This window comes from Stomoxys calcitrans, chromosome 2 (assembly GCF_963082655.1).
Source record: "Stomoxys calcitrans chromosome 2, idStoCalc2.1, whole genome shotgun sequence".
Taxonomy (NCBI): domain Eukaryota; kingdom Metazoa; phylum Arthropoda; class Insecta; order Diptera; family Muscidae; genus Stomoxys; species Stomoxys calcitrans.
In genome coordinates, this window is record NC_081553.1 from 7,706,910 (window position 1) to 7,731,516 (window position 24,607).

At 40.2% G+C, this 24,607-nt stretch overlaps 1 protein-coding gene across 4 annotated transcripts; it reads right to left on the reverse strand.

The window, feature by feature from the left end:
- Positions 1–905: 905 nt before the first annotated feature.
- Positions 906–21,684, reverse strand: LOC106085563 (calnexin). Of its 4 annotated transcripts, none has more exons than XM_059363399.1 (12): positions 21,612–21,684; positions 21,344–21,544; positions 13,406–13,753; positions 13,253–13,324; positions 12,992–13,125; positions 12,684–12,891; positions 12,504–12,624; positions 8,999–9,258; positions 8,786–8,926; positions 8,572–8,700; positions 7,647–7,877; positions 906–1,103 (listed from the first exon to the last, which is right to left on the reverse strand). In XM_059363399.1, exons 2-12 carry the CDS (start codon positions 21,467–21,469, stop codon positions 1,050–1,052), a joined length of 1,824 nt encoding a protein of 607 aa, XP_059219382.1. In that variant the 5' UTR covers positions 21,470–21,544; positions 21,612–21,684; the 3' UTR covers positions 906–1,049. The 4 variants fall into 4 exon arrangements, with proteins under 4 accessions (XP_059219382.1, XP_059219381.1, XP_059219383.1 ...); XM_059363398.1 differs by having other exon boundaries at positions 21,344–21,549; positions 21,612–21,680; XM_059363400.1 differs by lacking the exons at positions 8,572–8,700; positions 21,612–21,684 and adding an exon at positions 8,272–8,397 and having other exon boundaries at positions 21,344–21,605.
- Positions 21,685–24,607: the final 2,923 nt, after the last annotated feature.

Consider the following 24,607-nt stretch of genomic DNA (forward strand, 5'->3'; position numbering starts at 1 on the left):
TAGCATGAAAGAAATATGCAATTCAAATTAAAACAAAAATAAAAATTAAAAGAAGAAAAACAAAAGTAGAGATGCATCAAAACAATAAAGGCAGACCCAAGGAGGTACATACTGGTGGTGGGGTGGGAAACATACTATCTATAACCATTTGTATATTAAAAAATAAAAAACAAAAGAAAAAGTAGTTTGAGAATGTTAAGAATTTAAGTTTAGATCTAGATCTAGTTGCTACAATGCCAAACCCCAAGCACAGCATCAGCAGCCAGGTGGCACACGGGGAAAAAAAAGGTAAACGAAACGAAAACAAAAAGTGCAATTAGTATTATTGCTATTGCCATTTCCGGTTGCTGTTACTGTGTTTGCGGTTTGCTTTCAGGGAGGAAAACACGACAAAGAAAGAGTTTTCAATTTCGTATACAAATTCTTTCGACACACCGAAACTCTCTGACACACAAACAAAAAAAGCCATCAACAAAAGTTTTAACACATAACAAAGTTATAAACATGCATTGTTGGAGAATGTCGCATTTTTTTGCTTTTCATACTCCTTCTACTTCTATTCCGGGGATGTAATTTGTTTAATGTGCCTGCAAGCTTCCACCGAAGTGAAGTGGAGTGTGTTGGCTTGTGTTGTTTGTTGTCATCCTAAAAGGGCTTTGTCGAATTTCTTGTCGAATGTTCTTCACCTGAACACTTCATCAAATTAAGAGGAAAGAAATTATAACTAAAACTGTTTCACAAATGCCCTAAGAAATTGCTTTAAGTTGAGAAGATAACCTCGTGTATCTGTCTTTCCTCTCTCCTCGCCTCGTCTTGTCTCTTCACTTCTCAGTTGTTCCTATGGACGACGTTGTTGCCGCTTTACAATTTTCCTTGTGTTCTTTCATTTGTGGAAGATACACAACATCTAAACCCTTGTCTTGCAAGAGAATTGTTGTCATCTTTTTGGAATAGATTTTTTTTTTTTTGTAAATTTTCTTAGAAATGTAAAAAATATTGAGAAAATTGCTAATGAAAATAATTTAAATGATTCCCGACTCGAATGACAATTAGGATGCGTCTTTACGCACGCGACGTTTGCGGGGCTTTGTTGAAGTAGATTCCTGCAATGAGACAAAACAAGATGAATAAAAGGCACTTTAGTAAAAAAATCTGTATAGTATTCCAATAAATAAATTAAATGTATAATAAAACAAAAAAACTAAGGATTTATTTACATAGTTTGGGAGTTATTTACTAACTCCAGCAATATAGGGCTCAAATTAAAGTATTTGGGTGGAGAAACATTTGTTATACACATTCGGGGCAAAATGTCTTAGGCGCAGTCCCACCCAATAGACGCTCAAATAGAATGAATTAGAAAGAACTCGCAGTGGAGCGGGCCCGGTTCAACTAGATTTCCATATACAGTTATGTGCACAAAAACAAGTTCGGCGGCCGGGCCGAACTTTGGATACCCACCACCTCGAGTATATATGTAAACTACCTTTCATTCCGAATCTCGACCGATCTGCACCAAATTTACGAAGTAAGTCGAAGGGCTTGACACAACTCACTGTCCTAAATTTCATCAAAATCGGATACTAAATGTGGCTCTTTTGAGCCTAAGACCCTGGGCCAAATGGACGAAGAACGTCGAAGGGCCTAAGACAACTCACTGTCCCAAATTTCAGCAAAATTGGATAATAAATGTGGCTTTTATGGGCCTAAGACCCTAAATCGGCGGATCGGTCTATATGGGGACTATACCAAGATACAGTCCGATATTGCCAATCTTCGAACTTAACCTGCTTATGGACAAAAAAAGAATATGTGCAAAGTTTCAGCTCAATATCTCTATTTTGATAGCGTGATTTCAACAGACAGACGGACGGACATGTCTAGATCGTCTTAGATTTATACTCTGATCAAGAATATATATATACTTTACAGGGTCGGAAATGGATATTTCGATGTGTTGCAAACGGAAAGACAAAATGAATATACCCCCATCCTTCGGTGGAGGTTCGCATGTCAACCTGTGACTCCAAACGTCTGGGGTCAAATATGAGAAAAATTTTCAGCGGTGGTTATCCCCTTAGTAATGCCGGCTACAGTTCTGAGGTATCCTACCATGTTCAAATTTCTCTAGTTGTGGTTGTTGTAGTAGCAGTGTGTGGTACACTGAGGCAGCAGCCCTTGCCGATGAAGGAATTCATCGGGTCAATCCGGTACATACAACCGGCTGCCATGGGATTTCTCTAGTGGTGTCGCTATGCGGCACGCCGTTCGTACTTGACATAAAAAACATGTAACAAGGTATGAAGTTCGGCCGGGCCGAACTTTGGACACCCACCACCTCGGGTGAATATGTAAACCCCCTTTCGCCACAATCTGGTGAAAAATGGATAAATTAAGCACCCAAATTCGGCACGGACATTGAGTGGTCTAATAAATATGAGTCACTGTTGAATTTTGTACTTCAAATTTCAACAAAATCGGGTAATAAATAAAGCTTTTATGAGATTCAGACCCTTAACCGGTATATCGGTCTATATGACAGCTATATCTAAATACAGTCCGATCGGACCGGATGGGGGGTGGTCTAAAACTACTCACTATTTCAAATTTCAGCGAAATCGGAAAAAAATAAAGCTTTTATGGGCTTCAGACCCTTAACCAGTATATCGGTCAATATGGCAGCTATATCTAAATATAGTCCGATCTGAGCCATATTTGGGCCAGACGTCGGGAGGCGCAAAATATCCCACTGCTTTAAATTTCAGCGAAATCGGGTAATAAATAAAGCTTTTATGGGCTTCAGACCCTTTATCGGGTCCAGATTTGGATATAGCTGCCATATAGACCGATCTCTAGGTTTAAGGTTTTGGTTCCCTAAAAAGCGCATTTATTGTTCGATGTCGCCGCAATTTGGGACAGTGAGTTGTGTTAGGCCTTTTGACATTCTTCCCCAATTTGGCTCAGATTGGTCCAGATTTGGATATAGCTGACATATAGACCGATCTCTCGATTTAATGTTTTTGGCCCATAAAAGGCGCATTTATTTTCCGATGTTGCCGAAATTTGGGACAGAGAGTTATGTTAAACCCCTACACACATTTCTGCAATTTGGTCTAGATCGATCAAGATTTGCATATATCTGCCATATAGACCGATATCTCGATTTAAAGTCTTGGCACCAAAAAAGGCGCATGTATAATCCGTTTCAACTGAAATTTGACATATTGACTTATGTTAGGCTTTTCGACATCCATGTTGTATATGGTGCAGATCGGTTTATTTTTAGATATAGCTACTAAAATGACCAATATTTTGTTATACACAATTGAACAATGACTTGTACTTATTAGTATTTGATCCTAATCGGATCATATTTCGATATAACTGCTATGGTACCTTTTGTCCAATAGCAGTTATAGCAATTTTCACCGGATTTTGATGAAAGGTGGTTTACATATATACCCGAGCTGGTGGGTATCCAAAGTTCGGCTCGGCCGAACTTAACGCCTTTTTACTTGTTCGCTATGGGAACGACTCGCGAAGTCTCCCATTTTAGAGAGTAGGTTGATGTCGTAATTATGGCATTAAAAATTCCTAAAATAAATGATTCTATAAAAGGGTAAATAATCTTGGAGGCCACCGCAGCGCAGAGGTTAGCATATCCGCCTATGACGCTGAACGCCTGGGTTCGAATCCTGGCGAGACCATCAGAAAAAAATTGTCGGCGGTGGTTTGCCCCTCCTAATGCTGGCAACATTTGTGAGGTACTATGACATGTAAAACTTCTCTACGAAGAGGTGTCGCAATGCGACATGCCATTCGGACTTGGCCATAAAAAAAGGAAGCCCCTTATCATTGAGTTTAAAATTGAATCGGACTGCACTCATTGAGAAGCTCCTTAGTGGAATGTTCATGGGCAAAATTTGCAATTATCAGTGACTACCGCATTCGACTCAACTCGACATAAGGCTTCCCTCAGATCATCATTATTTATTCATTTAAATGAAAACCCGACTTCAGAAAGGAATTAAATTTGGGACTGTTTCCTACGGGTGACGTATGATGCGACACGAAGAAATCAATCTATAATCGACTTATAATAGGTCGATAATCGATTGCAACCCAACTTCAGTTCAGTTTCCAACGGGCAAATTTGTTATTATATTTGGATCCAGTCTGGATAAATCTTTTTCAGGTTCCTGTCCAACTATTAAGTTACCGTTCCCAATAACCTTTTTTATGCTTCCTCAATACCGTCTTACCCTATTTCGGTACTTGCAGTAAGTCAATATATATTCCATATATATATATCAATAATTTGATATTTTCATCTGGCTAAAGGAAAATGGCGCAATATTCTTTTGTCTAAAGACTAAAAATCATTTTTAATAGCCCAAATAGGGGATGGGATCATGTAATGAAACCGCCTAAAGCCACAGCGAAACCAAAGTACACCGTAGAAATCGACAAACATGTCGGTGGAAATATCATAGTTTGGGGAATGTTTCGTTTCAATGGAGTGTGCCCCGTCTATAGTACAGTTTGATTTTTCAACTGGACAAGAGACTTAAGCGCTATCATAATACAGATAATCTTGGTATAGAACCAATAAAATATCTGCTCTAGGATGGCCCTCAAGTCTCTGAAACTAAATTCGATTGAAAATTTTTGGAATATCGTTTAAACTCAAATAAAGGGAAATACGTCAGTCCAGTTCAGATGTCTTTTGGTTACCTCCATAGGTAATTACACCAATTTTGGTTCACCAGAACTGAACTGTCTCTATGCCTAGGGTGATGCAAGAGGTAGTTAAGTTACTAAAAAGCTGTTACAACATAATTTGGCTGCAATTTTAACTCAAAACTTGCCTTCCTTTTTCTAATTTTGAAGTTTTTCGTTTGAAAACCAAAAGTTTCCCTATTATTTTGCACTCGGTAAACAATTAAAACAAACAGCACATGTTTAACATTTTCGTAACGGAAGTTATTTTTCCAGTCTACATTCATTACAAATTGGTATAAACCGTCAATCTAGTTCCCATTTTAGGCGCTTTGGAATCTTTTGTCTGTCTCTTTGCTTATCTAGCCACTGTCCCTATTTTTTGAATATAACTGTAAATCCCATATTGTAGTGGAAGGTTCATATGTTCGCTTGTGGGTTTTGGGGATGAGACGCTTTTTATTGTTGTTGTTATTGTAGCAGTGTTTTATACACTGAGGCGGCAGCCCTTGCCGATGAAGAACTTCATCGGGTCAATCCGGTACCGGTATCCGTATAACCGGTTGCCATGGGATTTTGGACGTGGAAATTGCGACGCTTGCCAGCTCCATAGGTGAGCCTGGGGAAGCGCTTTAGAATTTTCGTTTGTCTGACTAGTCGCTGTCCCTATATTTTTGGACATAGCTGTAAATCCCATATTGTAGTGGTAGATCCATATGTTCTTTTGTCGGGTTTCGGATATAAGGCGCTGTTTGTTGTTGTAGTCCAGGCTCACTAATGGAGCTGGGAAAGCGTCGCTACCTCCATATACAAATGTGACTACAACAACGAAAAGCCCCTCATCCCCACAGAGAACTGCATAAAACCCAATTTTTGGCACTCAATAGACACTTATGAAAAACCCTCAATAGACACTTATGTTTTGTTTCGCAAACCACCACAAAAATAAGTTACATATAACTTAAAAATTAAGTTATAACTTAATTTTTCAGTGTCATGCGAAACAAAACAAGACTCTATTGAATGTTTTTCACAAGTGTCTACTGAGTGCCAAATATTGTATCTTGTGCAGTTCTCTGCATTTCTAAAACCCCACAAGCGAACATATGGACCTACCACTACAATATGGGATTTATAGTTATGTGCAAAAAAAAGAGGAACAGTGGCTAGACAAACAAAAGATTCTTGATTTTATTACAATCCAGAACAATTTTGCCATTCCCGGACGTCAAGCCGTTGAATAAATATGTTGCGTTCTTCCTCTTTTAATTTTGTCATTCAAATTGAATGATGACACCATATGCTTTAATAAACGACGATATAAAGCGAAGATAATATTAGTCGCCAAGCTTATCGCGGATAGCATTTATCCCCATACAAACTAAGCGATAAAATCCGTTTAATGGATAGACAAATCCCAATCTTGCTGGCAGACAAATCCCAAGCCAGCCCGGACCTTGGGTCAATCCGGTACGTACAACCGGTCCTTCATCGGCAAGGGCTGCCACTTCAGGGTTAGGTTAGGTAAGAGTGGCAATCCTTTACAGACTTGACACTCATCAGAATCAAGCAGACGAAAGATAGAACACAATAAACTGCTACAACAACAACAACAACCTTGTGGGCTGTTATCGCACAGACCATACAAATCATTTTGTGGACAAGTATCCACCTCTTAGAAGTCTTAAGGTTGATCTACAATACATGATCAGAGCTAAAAGAAAGAATTTTTAAATCAAGCGGCATATCAAGCGGGTCTAAAAAACATTCATGCAGACATGATAGGAGATGCGGTGAATAACCACCGGATGAATGTGGTTCTTGGAAAACGACCGCATCCCATTGCACCTGAAGAACCAGAGTAGTTCTGTCTCAATTACAATCCGGCAGATGCAGCCGTTTCTCCTCCTACAGAGCAAGGATTGATACCAACGACCAGGATGTGTGCCCCGATTGTGACCTGGGACCACACAACACTTGTTTAACTGTCCACATACACGTACTCGATTGAGACTCAGATCCCTCTAGACGCAACCTAACTTATGGTGATTTCGATTGTGAAAAAAGTGCAGCATTTTTTCGACATGTTGCACTGAGATCGAAATTTTGTGTTCGATTCTCCAAAAAAGTGTAACCCCACCACCGGGTAAATGTTCGTTTGTAATGGTGTTGCCCACTGAAAGTGAAAAAATGCTGCATTTTCTACACCGTGGCTAGGCTAGGATGGAGAATGTCGCACTTTAAATCAGCTGCTATCATCTCATGTGCATGCCACCGTTCAAGCAAATTTTGGATGAAAAGAAGAAGAAGAAAACAATTTGTAGAATGTTTGGCAAAATATTAAAAATAAATACATAAAAAAAGGAAAAAGTAATCGCGTTTTATTTAGCTAACGGCATATTAGATGCATTGCTACATTTTACAGCATTATTTGGTTGAAATTATAATATACGGGCATATTAACATGTTCGATTGAAAATGTAAAAAGTGTAAAACTATGAGAGGGATAAGGCAGCATTCCCAAAATGTTGTCCCGTATAAGTGCAACATTAGTGTAACATTTTTTTCAGAATCGAAATCACCATTAGTCGCAGAATTCTTGGGTCTAGATATTCAGCAGAATCAAGCAAACGAAAGATAGAACAAAACACACTTCTACACACAGATAGAAGCTCAAAGTTACAGACTGTGTGGTTCTCATTTACCGCATGCTGCTTAATTCAAAACCCCACCCACCTCAACAAATTGACTTTCATTTGGGACATTAGATTGATAGTTGTCCTGTGTAGCCTATATAATTGCTTGGGGGGTGTATAGGTGATTTTCGAGTTGAAATGTTGAGTAGGGTTTAAATGCCGAAACCATGATGAAAATCTTGTTTTGCTTAAATAATTGAATTGAACTTTGAAATTTACTTTACAACTTACCTCAGTCTCTTTCTCTTCAGAAGCTCCACCATCAACATCCTCGGTGGAATCTTTGCCACTGTCTTCCTCATCAGGTTCAGCGTCACCTGCACTATTTTTAACATCTAAGTCAGACTTTTTCTTTTTGGGACTAGATTTTGTACCAGCTTCCTGCTTATTATCATCATCTGCTGCTGTTTGATCATCATCGGGTTGTACAGCATCTGTCTTTTTGGCATCAGCTGTGGTATCCTATGAGTTGACAAAGAGAAAAAAAAACACACACACACGAACAGAAAAAACACAAAAGAAAGGGCATGTTAAAAAAGTCGTGAAAAAAGCAAAATATTGGGTTGCCCAAAAAGTAATTGCGGATTTTTCATATAGTCGGTGTTGACAAATTTTTTCACAGCTTGTGACTCTGTAATTACATTCTTTCTTCTGTCAGTTATCAGCTGTTACTTTTAGCTTGCTTTAGAAAAAGAGAAAGTATATTTGATTAAAGTTCATTCTAAGTTTTATTAAAAATGCATTTACTTTCTTTTAAAAAAATCCGCAATTACTTTTTGGGCAACCCAATAACAAGGCAAAATACTGCGGTAACAATTAACTGAAATGTATCCAGTCTTCTAGCTGCACAATTTACCTTTTTGCCTCCTCTCACTAAGCGATAGAAGGAGAATGCCAATGGTGTTACCAGTAATACTAGCGCAATACGCCATGACCAAGGATTCTCCTTGCCATAGGTCATGACCTTATTCAAAAATGTATCCTACAAATGAGTGAAAAATGGAAGAGAAAAGCAAAATAGCGATACAAATTGTGCTGATATGACTACAAACACACTACAAAATAATAAAACAAACAAAAAATTCAAATTTTATTTTTTAGCAATAATTCTAAGCCAGTTAGTTTCGGGAAAATAATATTCTTTTTTCATGTTAACCTCTTCTGTGGCACGGCGGTACAGGTAGTAAATGTAACCACCTACTGGAATGCTCACATACACGAAATACAAAGCCCACCAACCGGGCTTGTAGTTAATGTGGCGCATAAAACGATGGTACCATGTTTTCTTTATTTTTAAAATATTTAAAATTTTTTGAAATTTTTTTTTGAAATACTGCAAAATGCTTGATCTGTAGTTTTCGAATACTTACCGATTCCTTGGCAATGAATTTGCGCTTCAGATCAAATGTTTTAGAGGAATAGTCAATGGCAACATCCAAATCGTCGGTAATAATGAGATTATCAAACAGAATCTCATTTGACATTGACCATAACTCAATGCCTACAGCAGACTAAAAAGAGGAGAGGGCAAAGATTGAGTTAAAGCCTGAAAAAAACCATTTGCTGGTGTAGCTACCACTTACTATTGGGGTCATTTTGAAGGGAGCAAGATCTTCAAAGAATTCAGGATTTGGAATTTTTCGGGCAGCCCATTTGCCACGGTAATTGGGATTATCAATCATGGGTGCGCGCCATTTACCTTTGTAATCTTTATTGGCGATTAATGGAGCCTTCCATTTACCGCAACCCGAAACCTTTTCACACACTGGATTATCAACTAAAGGAGCTTCCCATTCACCATCCATATCGACATCCCAGTCATCGGGTTTAAGCGCTGAGGGATCTGGAAAAATTTAATCAAGTTTACAAATAAATCTACAATGGAGAAATTTAAAGAAAAATCTGGTATTCGATAAGCATTAGACTGTCTTGAGATCTTAAAAAAATATACTATCTAAAACTAATTTTTCTTTTGTTGGGGAGTAGTTCCAAGCTTAGAAATGGCTAAAGATCTTCCAACAGAAAAAATTCAAAATTTTTCCACGAAAAGCCCTTAAGAAATATAGGGGTATTTTCTCATTAACAAATGGGTGCGTTTTAACGTTCCTTATGAGTTGTTCACCACTTTCGCTACCGTATCTTCGAGAATTCTATTTGGACTTGCCTGAAACGCTACTTAATTTAGACGCTCTCGTTTGTAGCTCTGAAACGCTTGCTGCGGAACATGTAGATGGAGCCTGACCTCTATGGGCGGTAAATGTCTTCTTTTACCACACAACTAGGGCTGCACAGGAAGACGAGTTGGCGATTTCCTCAAAACCGTGGCATGACAGACCGTATTGAAAGTCTTCGGAAGGTCCACAGCCACGTGGACAATCCTTTGACAAGGTTTGATCATGCAAAGCAGTCGTTTTATGCAATCAATGTCAGCGCTAAGCATATGGAAATTCCTCAAAGGAGAATAGTGAGGAGTATTGTCTGTAGCTAATGGCAAGAGAATGAAAATCGGTCTGTACGATGCTGCCTTGCTGACGTTCTATAAGGCCATCACCGGGCGACCGGTGATAAATCAAGCTGTGAAAAACACTGGCGAAACCCACAGACCTGTCACAGATCCTACAAACTCTGCAGGGGATAACTATAAGCACCATTCAGGCTGGAACTTTAAGCTCCAATTTGGACGGGAATGGGCTTCCTCACTTTCATATAAAAGCTTAGAGGCTGCAACAACAACCAAACCTACCTCAACGAACTTGCCTCATATTTCGCTGCAAGAAATCTGAAGATATCAGCCACCAAATCTCAGCTACATTGTTCACTACATTTAAGCATGAGATAGGTAGGGAGCTATATGTGATGGTTGATGGAGTGACAATTTCGCTCATCAAGTGTCCCAAAATACTTGGCGTTACATTTGACAGCTCTTACACATTCTCCCCACATGCCACAGCAATTTGCGATAAAGTCGAAAGTAGAAACAATGTCCTCAAGACACTTCCAGGCAGCACTTGGGGTGCAGACGAAGAAACCTTGTTGACTATGTGCAAAGCAATTGACCGGTCTGTGGTAAATTATGCAGCTACAGTGTGGTCTCGTCGGCTCTGTGACACGCAGTGAAATTATATTAAGATCTGTCAGAATGCCGCCCTCCGAACTGCGACGGGCTGTCTCCTCAGTTCTCATGTGGACCACCTCCATCAGTAGACAAAGATCCTACTACTTCGAAGACATAACTCTAAGCAATACCTTGTAGGCTGTTATCGCAGAGACCATCTAAATCATCATCTTCTGGATAGATATCCACCGCCCAGAAGCCTTAAGGTAGATCCTCACGATCTAGAGCGTGAGGTTCAGCGCTACAATAGAGAAACTTTGGATCAAGCAGATCTAAACAACATTCATGCAGACACGGTAGCAGAAACGGTAAATAGCTATCGAGTGAATGTATTCCTTGGAGAACGACCGCCTCCCATTGCATCCGAAAAAATTGACCTGCCCCGGCAAACCAGTTCTGCCTCAATTACGTTCCGGCAGATGCAGCCGCCTCAACTCCTACAGAGAGCAAGGATTGATGCCGATGTACAAGATGTATGCCCGATTGTGACCAGAGACCACACGATAAACGTCACCTGTTTAACTGTCCTGCCAGACCCATTCGGCTCAGACCCAGATCCCTCTGGACGCACCCAATCTCAGTCGCAGAGTTCCTGGATCTCAGAATCAAGCAGACGAAAAATCACAGGATGTCACCAAATGGCGAGCATAGACCATCTATTCCGCCACTGGATAACAGTGAGCAGGACATGAGCTGCAACCCTGAGCTTCGATTTGTGTTGTGTTCATCATTATCATGAGAAGCACAGCAGAGAGCTATCGGGCGCATCCACAGTTTGCAGATGGTGAAATGCTCCATACGGGGTAGCTGCAACTGCAGTCGCGGATATTCAGCGGCATCGAGTTGAGAATCTCAGTGAGAGACCAGACGTCATCGGCTCTTGGTTAAATACTGAGTGCCTATGATACTTATTATTGTTGTTGTTGTAGCCACATTTTCATGTGGTGGTGGCGATCCTCGCGTAGGTGAGCAAGCTCGTTCCGATCGCCGCGGGATATTTGATTTGACAAGGCGAATTATTTGCGACTAAATAACCAATGATCATCATGATTCCGCGGCAATCGGTCTTTTGGATCGGAACAAGGTTGTTCACCTATAGGAGCTTGACGAGGAACGCTGACGTTACATACAAATGTGGCAACAACAACAACAACGAGGAGACTAAGTTCCTTAGGCTTAAGAACTATTGTGAACCTTTTCTAAACAGTTTCTCGAGGTAATAATCTGAAATAGAATATCTGAATGTTTAAGAACGCAGTCCATCAACACCTGAGATACAAAGCGGGTCTACAGGACATACAACATGATGCATTAACTAGTACGACCTTATCATACCGACCGAATAAAGTCCTTGGTGGGCACCCACCACCCATTGCTGATGACTAACTACTCCGGTACAACTGAGATTCGGATGGTGTAACAGACTGCACTAGTATCGTTCAAGGATAGACGACCTCCTTTTAATAGCCAAGTCCGGACGGCTTGCCACAGTACGAAACGTCTTTTGGGAGAAGTTTTTACATGGCGTAGTAACTCTCAAATGTCGCCAGCATTAGGAGGGGATAACCAACCACTTCGATTTTTTTCTGATGGACATGCTAACCTCTGCGCTACGGTGGCATTACATTTAAATCTCATATTGTCATGATTGGTCTATATAGTATATCCACTTGGCTGACTTTGAAGGTGGAACGTTCGCCCCTAGGAACCCCGCCCCAAATTTGTATGCCAAATTTTTATTTTTGAGTTGCTGTAAAAGTGCAAACAAAATTGGGCTTGATACATCCCAAAAATCTGCGAAATCTGGCGGTTTAAAAAAAGGTAAAGGGAACAGTTCGCCCTCTCTGATATCAAAATGAACCCCACCCTTTACACGTTTGAAAATTTCAATAAAATCGGTTCAGCAGTTTTTCACACAAATGACACACAAACAAGCTTTGATTATTAATGTTTGATTTTTTAATAAAACTCACCAGGAATCATTTCAGGTTCATCCTCCAACCAATCATTGGGCATAACAGCACTAGGATCTGGTATTTGTGGAGGAGCATCATCATCCCAATCTTCGGGTTTTTGGGCTGCCGGGTCGGGTATCTTTAATAACAAACAAAGTTATAAACAAAACTGAAGCACTTGTTACGACTTGGATCAACCTTTTCACGTTCATCCCAATCATCGGGCTTCTTATCATTGGGATCATCGATTTCACGTGGTGGATTAACCGGTGGAGTAAATTCGCTCAACAAGGAACCTTCGTTAACAATGTTATGATCCAGACGAATTTCAAATGTATTATCGGGACGCAGTATAAGTGTATACAAATGGGGTAATTTATCTTTGAAAGGCTCTTCCAAACGGTCTCTGTTAAGAATACCAAAAAAAAAAAAAAAAACAAAAAATCAATAAAAATGCAACAACGCATTGTCACATGTGAGGTGAGATGGGGTGGTGGTTCACTTACTTGGGCTTGCGACAATGTTTCTCGGTAATACTGCCATTAATGGGATTAACATGACGGAAAATAAAATGCATTTTAATATCATTGCCGCATTTGTCGGGACCAAACATAATGGTGTAAGGAGTTTTATCATTGAACTGCAGACAAATGCAAAAGAAAACCAGGCAAACAAAAAAAAAACAACAACAACAAGTGAATACATAAATATTTCAAAAGAGGGTGGTGGTGGCAGCATGTAAAAGAATGGTTGTCAATGCTACCTACCTTGGTCAGGTCATCGTTGGCTTTGTTGGCCGAAAGTAATTTGATATATGAACCACCGCATTCTTGACCCTCCTGAAATGTAAACCAAACGAATATTGAACACAATTTAATGGGATTTAGTCATGGGAAATTTAGGTCATTTTTCACACTTACCTGTAGCGTTACTTCATATTGCACAATCAAAGGTTTGTCATCTTCGAATGTGAATGGTTTGAAGAGTTTCGCAGCAATGGCTGCATGTTTCGCTTTGGATTTGAGCACTAGACCAATATCATTCTTCCAAACAATGCGCTGGGGCGCCTCCCAACTCCAGACGCCATCGTATTTGGCTATTTCTTCAGCTATGTCATCTTTTTTTGCCTGAGATTTTACCCATAACTTTTGTGATTTTTCTGTATCGTCGAAATGATCGACAAAATGGAAATCCATAGGATCATATTTAGGACTCTCATATACCAACTCTTCGCCATTTTCGTCGGTGGCTAAGGCGGGTTCATCATCCTGCAAAAAAAAAAAAAAACAGAAAGAGAAAGAGAACCCGAAATTTAATCAATAAAATTAGATTTATCCAAGTTGTCACCACAAAAAAAAAAAAAAAAAAACAAGTAAAAAGGCGTTAAGTTCGGCCGGGCCGAACTTTGGATACCCACCACCTCGGGTATATACATAAACCACCTTTCGTCATAATCCGATGTAAAATGCATAATGAATGCCCCCAAAGCATCTTAATCGAAACGTGGCCCGATTTGGACCAAATTCGACACTCGGATATTGAGTGGCCTAATAAGTACAACTCATTGTTCAATTTTGCAGAGCAAAATATTTGTCTTTATGGTAGCCATATCCAAATATAGACCCATCTGAACCACATACAACACAGATGTCGAAAAGCCTAACATAAGTCACTGTGTCAAATTAAAGCGAAATCGGATTATAAATGTGTCTTATATAGGGCCAAGACCTTAAATCAAGAGATCGGCCTATATGGCAGCTATATACAAATCTATACCGATCTGAGCCAAATTTCAGAAGGATGTCGAAGGTCGTAACACAACTCATTGTCCCAAATTTCGGTGCAATCGGAAAATAAATGCGCCTTTTATGGGGCCAAAACCTTAAATCGAGAGGTCGGTCTATATGGCAGTTATATCCAAATCTAGACCGATCTGGGCCAAATTGAAGAATGATGTCGAAGGGTCTAACACAACTCACTGTCTCAAATGTTGGCAAAATTGGACAAAAAGTGGGCCTTTTATGGGCCCAGAATGACGAAATTAGTATACCCCCATCCTATGGTGGAGGGTATAAAAAGAATCTATGCAAAGTTTCAGCTCAATATCTCTATTTTTAAAGACTATAGCGTGATTTCAAGAGACAGACGGACGGACGTGGCTAGATCGTCTTAGATTTTTACGCTGATCAAGAATATATATAATTTATAGGGTCGGAAACGGATATTTCGATGTGTTGCTAACGGAATGGCAAAATGAATATACCCCCATCCTTCGGTGGTGGGTATAAAAGTAACAAAAATGCTGCTAACAGCAAATATTTGCTGTGTGTTTCTCTAAGTTTTATCTTTGCCCTTCACTCAGGCGAATAAAAGTCAGCTAAAGGTAAATAGGAGATTAGACGCAGATAGCATGGGGCAGCTTACAATTGTTTGTTTCGCCTAGGGGATTTATTACGTACAAATGCATGGGCTCATTAAATAGCTTAGCATGTGTGGCAAATGTGCTTGGGCTAACAACAGGTGTTAAAACCTGTCCACATTTCTTAGATCATGCCTAAATTTCTAAGTAATGTAGAAATAATTTTGACCTAGTTTTTCTCTAATAGCCCATCTAATATTCGCTGTTATCGCTGTGATTGCAGGGTATTACATGCTATAAGGGAAAGTGATTGAATTCAAAATCCACCCTGCCAAGGTGTAGATAGATAAGGCGGGCAGCTGGGAAACCGAAAATGCCAGCGTCACAATGAATTAATTAAGATTGACACGCCGGCCGGCTTCTGTGTCATGTAGAAGTTCTGTAGTTTAATAACTAAATGGTCTAACACATACTATGTAAAATAATAGGGGCATATACGCCCCTCAACATGTTAACAAACACATTTAGAAAAACAAAAGAGTATGCCTTATTATTGACAGTTTAACACATAGAATTATTGCCTGGGTTGTGGTAACCCCCGTCCAAAGGTTTACTTAACGCCTAGCGTGAACTCTTTGTGTGAGATGTACAAAATAAACCACAAATAAGTGAATTGCCTTAGAAACTATGAAATTAAAAAAATTTTGTTTTTAATTTTCTAAAATTAGACTTCTGAAATTGTATAGAGTTCTTTATACCACACACCACGGTGCTAAATGATTCAGAAATAACTCGACATAATTGGAAACTTGGGTTCTTAAAGAGTTTAAAATAAACGTGGCATGTGTTCTGTGTCCCAGTATTAAATAAACCGCAAATAAAAATATGTTCCTTGTATGTATGGTTTTAAAATTGGATGAAGCATAACCATCAGATAAGCTCACAAAAGAATTTGCCAAATATCTGAATGGACCAAATCCATTTTTGTATCCTTCACCAGAGGATATGCAAATTTTGCCCATGAACATTCCACTAAGGAACTGGGGCAAACTTCTCACATATCAATCATTGCAGTTCGATTCAAGTTTAAGCTCAATGACAAGGGGCCTCCTTTTTTATAGCCGAGTCCGAACGGCATGCCGCAGTGCGACACCTCTTTGGAGAAGTTTTACATGGCATAGTACCTCACAAATGTCGTCAGCATTAAGGAGGGGAAAACCATCGCTGAAAATTTTTTCTGATGGTCACGCCAGGATTCGAACCCAGTCATAGGCGAACATTCTAACCTCTGCGCTACGGTGGCCTCCTCCACAGAGGATATGGGTAAACTTATTTCGTCATTTCGCTTGCAACGCCTCGAGAAAATGTTTGAATTCTCCGCAAACCACACTTTACATTTTATACCCTAAACCACAACTGTGGAACAGGGTATTTGTTTGAAACACCCAAAAGGAAGACAGCTAGACCCATTGATAAGTACACCGATCGACTCATAATCACTTTCTGATTCGATTTAGATATGTTCGTCTGTGGGTCTGTCCACGTTAATTTGTGTACAAAGTATAGGTCGCAATTTTCATGCGATCGCCTTAAAATTTGGCACAAGAATTTCATTGGGCCTGGAGACGAAGCCTATTGAAATTAAACAAGTAAAAAGGCATTGGATACCCACTACCTCGGGTCAATCCTATGGCAGCCGGTTATACGCACCGGATTGACCCGATGGAACGTGTTCGTCTTTTTTCGTCATGGGAGAGGCACATCCCGGAGTGACTTCTCCGCACGCTTCTGGTCCGTGCCGGGATTGAAAAGAACCCCAGACCCTGGTTCTGTTCGGTTTGCCAGAACCGCCTGGCAAACCGAACAGAACCAGGTGCATGGAGTGGGTACATTTCCGATCTTGCTCTGGCCTCACTTCACTACGGGAGTATAGTCATACTGGCTATGTCGCAAGATGCTGTGCGAACATAGCCAGAAGTGCGTCGTCGTCGTCGCCTTCTGCCTTCTCGACGTTGGACTATGTGGCCTCCCGACCTCTCCCGTACGGCAATTTACGCAACGGCAGCATCCAAGGCCAAATATTGCCAGGCCAGTGCAGGGAAGTATATCGGTTTTTCCAGTTAAACTGCAACGGACTTCGTGGCAAGATCGATGAGTTCATGGAAGAGCATATTGGTCGCAACGATCCAGGAGACAAAACTGACCAACACCTGCAACATGCGCAGTTGTCACGGTTACAATGTGCTACGTAAGGATCGCTCAAGGAATGGAGGTGCAGGATTGGCCTTCGTAATACACCATTCCATGCAATATAGACCCATCTCGCCTACGCTTGACGCTAATGACCCCTACATGGAATGCATGGGGATAGCAGTCAGGTCCGCTACTGCCGAGATAGAGCTATACAACGTGTACATACCGCCGGTTGGTAGCTGTGTCCCGATTAATGGCCAAGCTTACAACCCCGACATAAGTGGATTGCTATCTAGCCATAATTGTCTGGTTCTAGGGGACTTTAATGCGCATCACACGTCATGTCATTCTCCCCTAGGTAACGACTAGCGTGGCATAGCTTTGGCAGAGCAGATTGAAATCTCCACGTTTTACACGGTGAATGAAGATGCCCCCACTAGAATTACGAGGAGGTGCAGCAGCTGGATAGACATTTCCATTGTATCCCCTCTTCTCCTGAGTGACGTATCCTGGCAGCTGGCTAGACATTCCCATTCCATCCCCTGATCTCCAGAGTGACGTATCCTGGCAAGCCGTCATCTCTTTGGGGTCAGACCACCTCCCCATAACTCTCACCATTGACCGACCACCCGACTTCATAACCTCTGAGCGTCGGACGTTCATCAATCATAAGAAGGCCGAATGGGCTGGCTTTAGAGAGTACACCAATCGGCTCTTCAGTGATTTGCCACCCCCCTCTGATGTGCTAGTGGCCGAGAGGAAATTCCGAGACATCATTTATGCAGCAGCCGCTCGCTTTATACCAGCCTGTCGAATACCCCAAGTGCGGCCTAATTTCCCGGCGCAGACTCGCAGACGAGAGTGATGGGATTCGTTGTATGGACCCCACTAATACCAGAATCAGCGGGCTGTATCTGGAAATAAACAGGGTAGTCAACGAACATAAGCGGAATTTGTGGCTGGAACACTTGGAGCAATTTAACTTAGGTCACTCTGGAACCCCGGTAGACGGGATGACAGGACCTCAGTCACTTTTGGCGAGTTAACCGTGACTGATCCGAAGAGATGCGCCAGGTTGAACACAACCTTCAATTTATTGTGCATCCCGAGTGTGACAGGGCAAGGAGGAGAGCCATTCGCCGTATTCGTTGTCTCCGAGCCGATGAAGAACCATCATAATTTACCGTGGGTGAAATTACGAATGTCGTCCGTAGCTCCAAGTCATCTAAGGCGTTGGGCCCCGACGGAATCTTTACATTGATGTTGAAGAATCTGGATTCGCCAGGAGTTCAATAACTTACTACTGTCCTCAACCTGTCCTTAAACACTCTTATAGTTCCCGATGTCTGAAAAATGCTGCTACTGAATCCTGAAAAGGACCCGAGTTTGGGGGAATCGTACAGACCGTTCTCCATTACTCCTCCCGAGCCTCGTAGGAGATTTGCATTCGCCGAACATCAACATGGATTTCGAAGACTGAACAGCACAACAACAGCTTTGCATGGCATCACCGCACACATTTGCCGTCGCTTCAATCAGACCAGGCCATGTGATAGGACGGTCCTCGTGACACTAGACCTATCGAAGGCATTCGACACGGTCAGCAATGCCAAATTGTTTGAGAACATCGCCAACACCTCCCTCCAGCCAGGCCTGAAACGCTGGGTCGCGAATTATCTGTGTGGTCGCCAGTCATTTGTGGAGTGTAGGGATAGGAAGTCGAAGCACCGTAGAGTGAAACAGGGAGTTCCTCAAGATGAGGTGATATCTCTGGCACTGTTTACCTATCCTCCATTCCACCCCCATCAGACAGCATAGATATCGTATCATATGCGGACGATTGTACGATCATGGCACCAGGCCCCCCACCCATTGATGAAATCTTCGATAGTTACAACGTCTACCTCAGCGAACTTGCCTCATATTTCGCTGCAAGATATCTGCCACCAAATCTTCAGCCACATTGTTCACTACAAATACGCGTGAGAGGTGAACACTGAGCTGACTGTGATGGTCGATGGAGAAATGATTCCGACCATCAAGTTTCCCAAAATACTTGGCGTCACATTTGACAGCTCCTACACCTTCTCCCCACATGCCACAGCAATCTGCAATAAAGTCAAAAGTAGAAACAAGGTCCTCAAGTCACTCGCTGGCAGCACTTGGGGTGCAGACAAAGAAATCTTGTTGACCACGTATAAGCCAATTGGCCAGTCTGTGGTAAGTTATGCAGCACCAGTGTAGTTTCTTCAACTTTGCGACACGCAGTGGTATAATATTCAGATCTGTCGGAATGCCGCCCTCATGTGGACCACCTCCATCAGGAGACAAAGATCCTTTCAGTGCGAAGACATAACTACATGCTGTCTAAGCAGTACCTTTTGGGCTGTTATCGCAGACACCATCCAAATCATCATCTTGTGGATAGATATCCACACCCCAGAAGCCTTAAGGTAGATCTACATGATCTAGAGCGTGAGGTTCAGCGACACGAGAGAACCTCTAGATCAAGCGGCATATTAACATTCATGCAGACACGGTAAATGGCTACCGGGTAAATGTAGTCCTTGGAGAAAGACCGCCTCCCATTGCACCTGAAGAAATCGACTTCCCGCGGCAAACCAGAGTAGTTCTGGCTCAATTACGTTCCGGCAGATGCAGCCTCCTCAACTCCTAAAGAGCAAGGATTGATGCCGACGTGCAAGATGAATGTCCCGATTGTAACCCGCACGATACATGTCACCTGTTTAACTGCCCGGCCAGACCCACTCGGCTCAGACCCAGATCCCTGTGGACGCACCCCGTCTTAGTCGCAGAGTTCCTGGGACTTGACACTCAACAGAATCAAGCAGACGAAAGATAGAACACAATAAACTGCTACAACAACAACAACAACGCAGCCGTTGTATTTTGATGCGTGTAACTATGCTATCGTCGTCATACAGCACGTGGTTCATACGTCGCCTATATTCTCCTTTAACGCAAACTGGTCCATATATTTTACGAAATATCTTTCTCTCAAATACTCCAAACACTACCTCATGTGCTTTCACAAGTACCCATGCTTCAGAGCCATATAACAACACGGGTAGTATCAGTGTCTTGTATAGTGTAATCTTCGTCTGTCGAGAGGTGGCCTTGTTTCTAAACTGCTTACTTAGTCCAAAGTAGCATCTGTCTGTCAGTATTATTCTTCGCTTTATCTCAAAGGGGGGAAAGACCAATTGTTGGCACATTCCGTCCAATATGTGTCATATAATTCAACGTTTTATGTGAGCAAGTCTCTGTTTATTTCTGATCCCACAGGATTTTTTTTAGGTGATGTCCGGTACTATGTTCGTTTTTCACCGGTGAAAACACACAGTTTTCACAGTTACTTTTTTGAAACACTACAAAAATCTTAATGATAACATAAAACCCCGTTTACTCTGCTAATTAAATTCGGATTTAAGGCTCTCGTCAGCTGATTTTATAAAGTGAAAACAGATGATCGAGCCACTAAATCCGGATTTAAAAAGCAGTGTAAACCTTTATAAAAATATATTCATAAGTAATGAGGGAATGTCCTACTGAATAAAATCAGCAAGTTCTTTGGCTTAGAAATCTATTATCTAAAAATAGTAATCATGAAAAAATTTCGCTAAAGCGAAAATAGTACCACCCTTTACTCGGTCAACTTGAATGAATAATTTATCAACAATATTACCTTCAGCCAGTACATGAAACCGGAAACAATACGTTTACTTACTATGAGTTTCTAAACGACTTAAAAACAGGCATATTAAAAAGCAAATTGAAAATCTGCTACACAATAGCAACTTTTAAATTAATTAACCCTAACTAATATCTCATATTTGAAACAATACGGCAACACCATCGATTGAGTGCACTTCGTACCGAAACGCAAATTGAGGTTATGTCACCCTTAACCCCCTCAAAACCAAACATCATTCATTACACACCACAAATGCACACACACACAAATACACGCACCCAAACTCTCCCCGGCATAAATGAAATGCTAAAGAAAAAAAGTTCAATGAACGTAAATTTTACTATTTGAAATGAAAATGGAATGCGTTAATTGATTCCAAGGGTAGAATAGAGAAATTCTGGAGTTACTAATTGGCACATTACGATGTTTGTATTTGCCTTTCTAACCACATTAAAACGAAGTAAAAACACTGACGTGTACCTCAAGAGAATCACATAAAATTGCATATATTAGACATTCTAACATATAAAAACTCCCATGCAATGGGGTCACGAGATAACAAAAGAAAAACTATTCTAAAGTTTCACTTACCTGAACTGACTCCACAACTCCATCGTCAAAGTCGGTTTCCTCACCGCTGACCGTATTTGTGAATTGTGGCCCAATTAACAGAATCACCGCTAATAAAAGCGCTAATGACGAATGCGTTTTTCGCATTGTACACTTGATTTTTTATTCACAATCTACGTTGCCACTCCGAGTTGGTGTTCTAGAAGTAGTAGTTGATTTAAACTACACTAAAAATTAGTTATTTTTTCACAGTTTTCCTTCCTTTCAATTAACCACGATTGTTACCTACCGCTTTTATCAGTTGTTGTTGTTACCCAATGAAAATTTCATTTGCGATTGACTTTTGCTGTCATTCGTGTTTGGCCTTCGCACTAAAGCAGGGTTGCATTCTTTTACACGGGTGTGCTGGCCAACAATTGTTGTACGATATGTATGGTGAAATGTTGTACGATTTTTGGGTTAAAATCTGTTCAAGCGAAATTTTTGCCAGTCGAGAGGGACGAACACCAGGATGTACTTACAAATTAAGGTCATGCAAACAGCTGAGTAACATTTTTTTTTATTTTTGTTTTGATTTTGCAATAAATCTAATGTCAAATGCTTATTAACACAGCTGTGGTTGTTTTCTATGGTTTTACACCGATGTTTTATTTGATCCGATATTCCACACATTAGCAGGTTTGTATTGGGTTGCCCAAAAAGTAATTGCGGATTTTTTAAAAGAAAGTAAATACATTTTTAATAAAACTTAGAATGAACTTTAATCAAATATACTTTTTTTACACTTTTTTTCTAAAGCACGCTAAAAGTAACAGCTGGTAACTGACAGAAGAAAGAATGCAATTACAGAGTCACAAGCTGTGAAAAAATTTGTCAACGCCGACTATATGAAAAATCCGCAACCCAATAATAAAGAAAATTACGTATGAAAAACACATTTGAAGAAGATGAATTGTAAAGGCTGGTACTATATTCGCTTTTCGCGATATTTTTCGCCGATTACTTTTTTAGACAATAGATTTTAAAGCAAAACAACTTGTTGATATCATTCAGCAAGACATTCCCTCAAATTTTTAATATGTCATTGCTATTTTCACAATGTTTCAAAAAGTAAAAAAGTCGATTCAACGGTGAAGGCATAAAACGTAAAGTGTGTTTGTATACTCAAAAATTAGTGCAAAATTGCACAAATTGTTACAGGAAGTCGTTCGCCTACTTTATTTGCCAGCAGAAGAGAGCGGGAAAGTGTGTGAGAGCAAGATAAATTTTGAGAGTTCGGTAATTGAGAACTTTCAAATTTCCACTGGAAGTTTTTTCCAGCAGATATTTGCAGCATCGAGCAGCTGTTTTATGAAACCCAGCTGCTTAAGCGGAATATACACCTCTGGCAAAATTTTCATTACCATAAGAAATACATTGACATATCCTAAATGAAAACTTCGTTACCGGTACCGTTACTGAAAATTTCGCTTGCAGGTCGTATGAAATTTTATCTGCGTAACAGGGTGACATAACAGCCATTGGTAAATTTTTCTTGCAACTACGAATGAAAATGAAATAAAGTTATTTGCAAATAAAAATGATTTATTACATCACATATGCACTTTTTTTAGCCAAAAACGATTAAAATTCGGACAAAATTATAAATTGATGTTTATCACCAAAAATCGATGTTAAAACATTTTTGTGGCAAACCAGTCGTTTTTGCTTTTATATATTGTGAAGGAAAAACGAGTCGTTTCCAGAGCATTATAAAAGAAAAACGAGTCGTTACCTCACAACAGCTATGGTCTGAAGAGGGTATTAATTATGTCAAACAATAAATATCAAATATCTCGCTATTTTGAGTTGAAAAATATTAAATTTGCAAGAGAAAAAGTCTCGGCAATAATGCATCACAAAGATTATGTTGAAGATTCAACATTTCGAAACATCTCAACTAGTGTGAACGATTGAGACGTTTTCCAAAACCAAATGACCAAAACGAATAACTGTCAACTTTGTGTTAATAAACACAGCCACAATTAATGTCAACAAAAACCCCATTACACGGCTCTTAAATTCGAGTTTAGTGGCTCAGTTCTTAAAAGTCATAATAAAATACGTCATGCAAAATTTCAGCCAAATTGGATAGGAATTGTGTCCTCTAGAAACTCAAGAAGTCAAGTCCCCGGATCGGTTTATATGACAGCTATATCAGGTTACTGACCGATTTGAACCATACTACGCACAGTTGTTGGATATCATAACAAAACACGTCGTGCAAAATTTCATTCCAATCGGATAAGAATTGCGCCCTCCTGAGGTTCAAGAAGTCAAGACCCAAGATTGGTATATATTTCAGCTATATTAGGTTTTTGACCGATTTGAACCTAACTTAGCACAGTTATCGAAAGTCATAGCGATACACGTCGTGCAAAATTTCATTCCAATCAAATAAGAATTGCGCCCTCTATACTATCACAAATTACAATCCCAACCGACCTACACTTATAAGAAGTATTTGCGCAAAATTTCAAGCGGCTAGCTTTCGAATCAAAGTTAGCGTGGTTTCGACAGAAAGACGGACGGACATGGCTAGATCGCCATAAAATGTCAGGACGATCAAGAATATATATACATACTATGGAGTCTCAGACGAATATTTCGGGTAGTTACAAACATAATGACGAAATAAGTATACCCCCATCCTATGGTGGAGGGTATAAAAAAATGTTAACGAAGATAATGCGAACAGATTTCGTTCAATTGGTACTGAGTTCTATGAGCAAAAAAGCGACATATTGCTCCATCAGGATAAATTTCGCACAATTTAAGTTGCAAATGTAATTAAACTCTCGAGAAATGCACCGAATCAACTCTGCTTCAATACTGTTGTCATTTTTGTGTGTTGTTGTTTGAGTTTTGTTTGTTTTCTGACAAAGAAAAGAGTCCGTCGGTTTTCGCAATAATTTAATAGGCATTTTCACTGTGAATGTGAAGGCTTTAAGTGGAGTACGCACCTCAAACGAAGCATTTTAGGGTTGGTATTATATTCGTTTTTGACCGTTGAAAACCCATGTTTTTCATATCAAGGGTAAAATAACAATTTTAATAACATTTTGTCATAGGTAAAGAGGGAATGTCCTACTGAATGAAATCAGCTAGTTTTTGTTTTGTTTTAAGCGCAGTATTCACCTCTGGCGTAATTTTCGTTTCTATAAGAAATGCCTTGACAAATTCTAAACAAAATTTTCGTTATCGGTACCGTTATCCAAAGCTTCGCAGGTAGGTACTCAGCTGAAA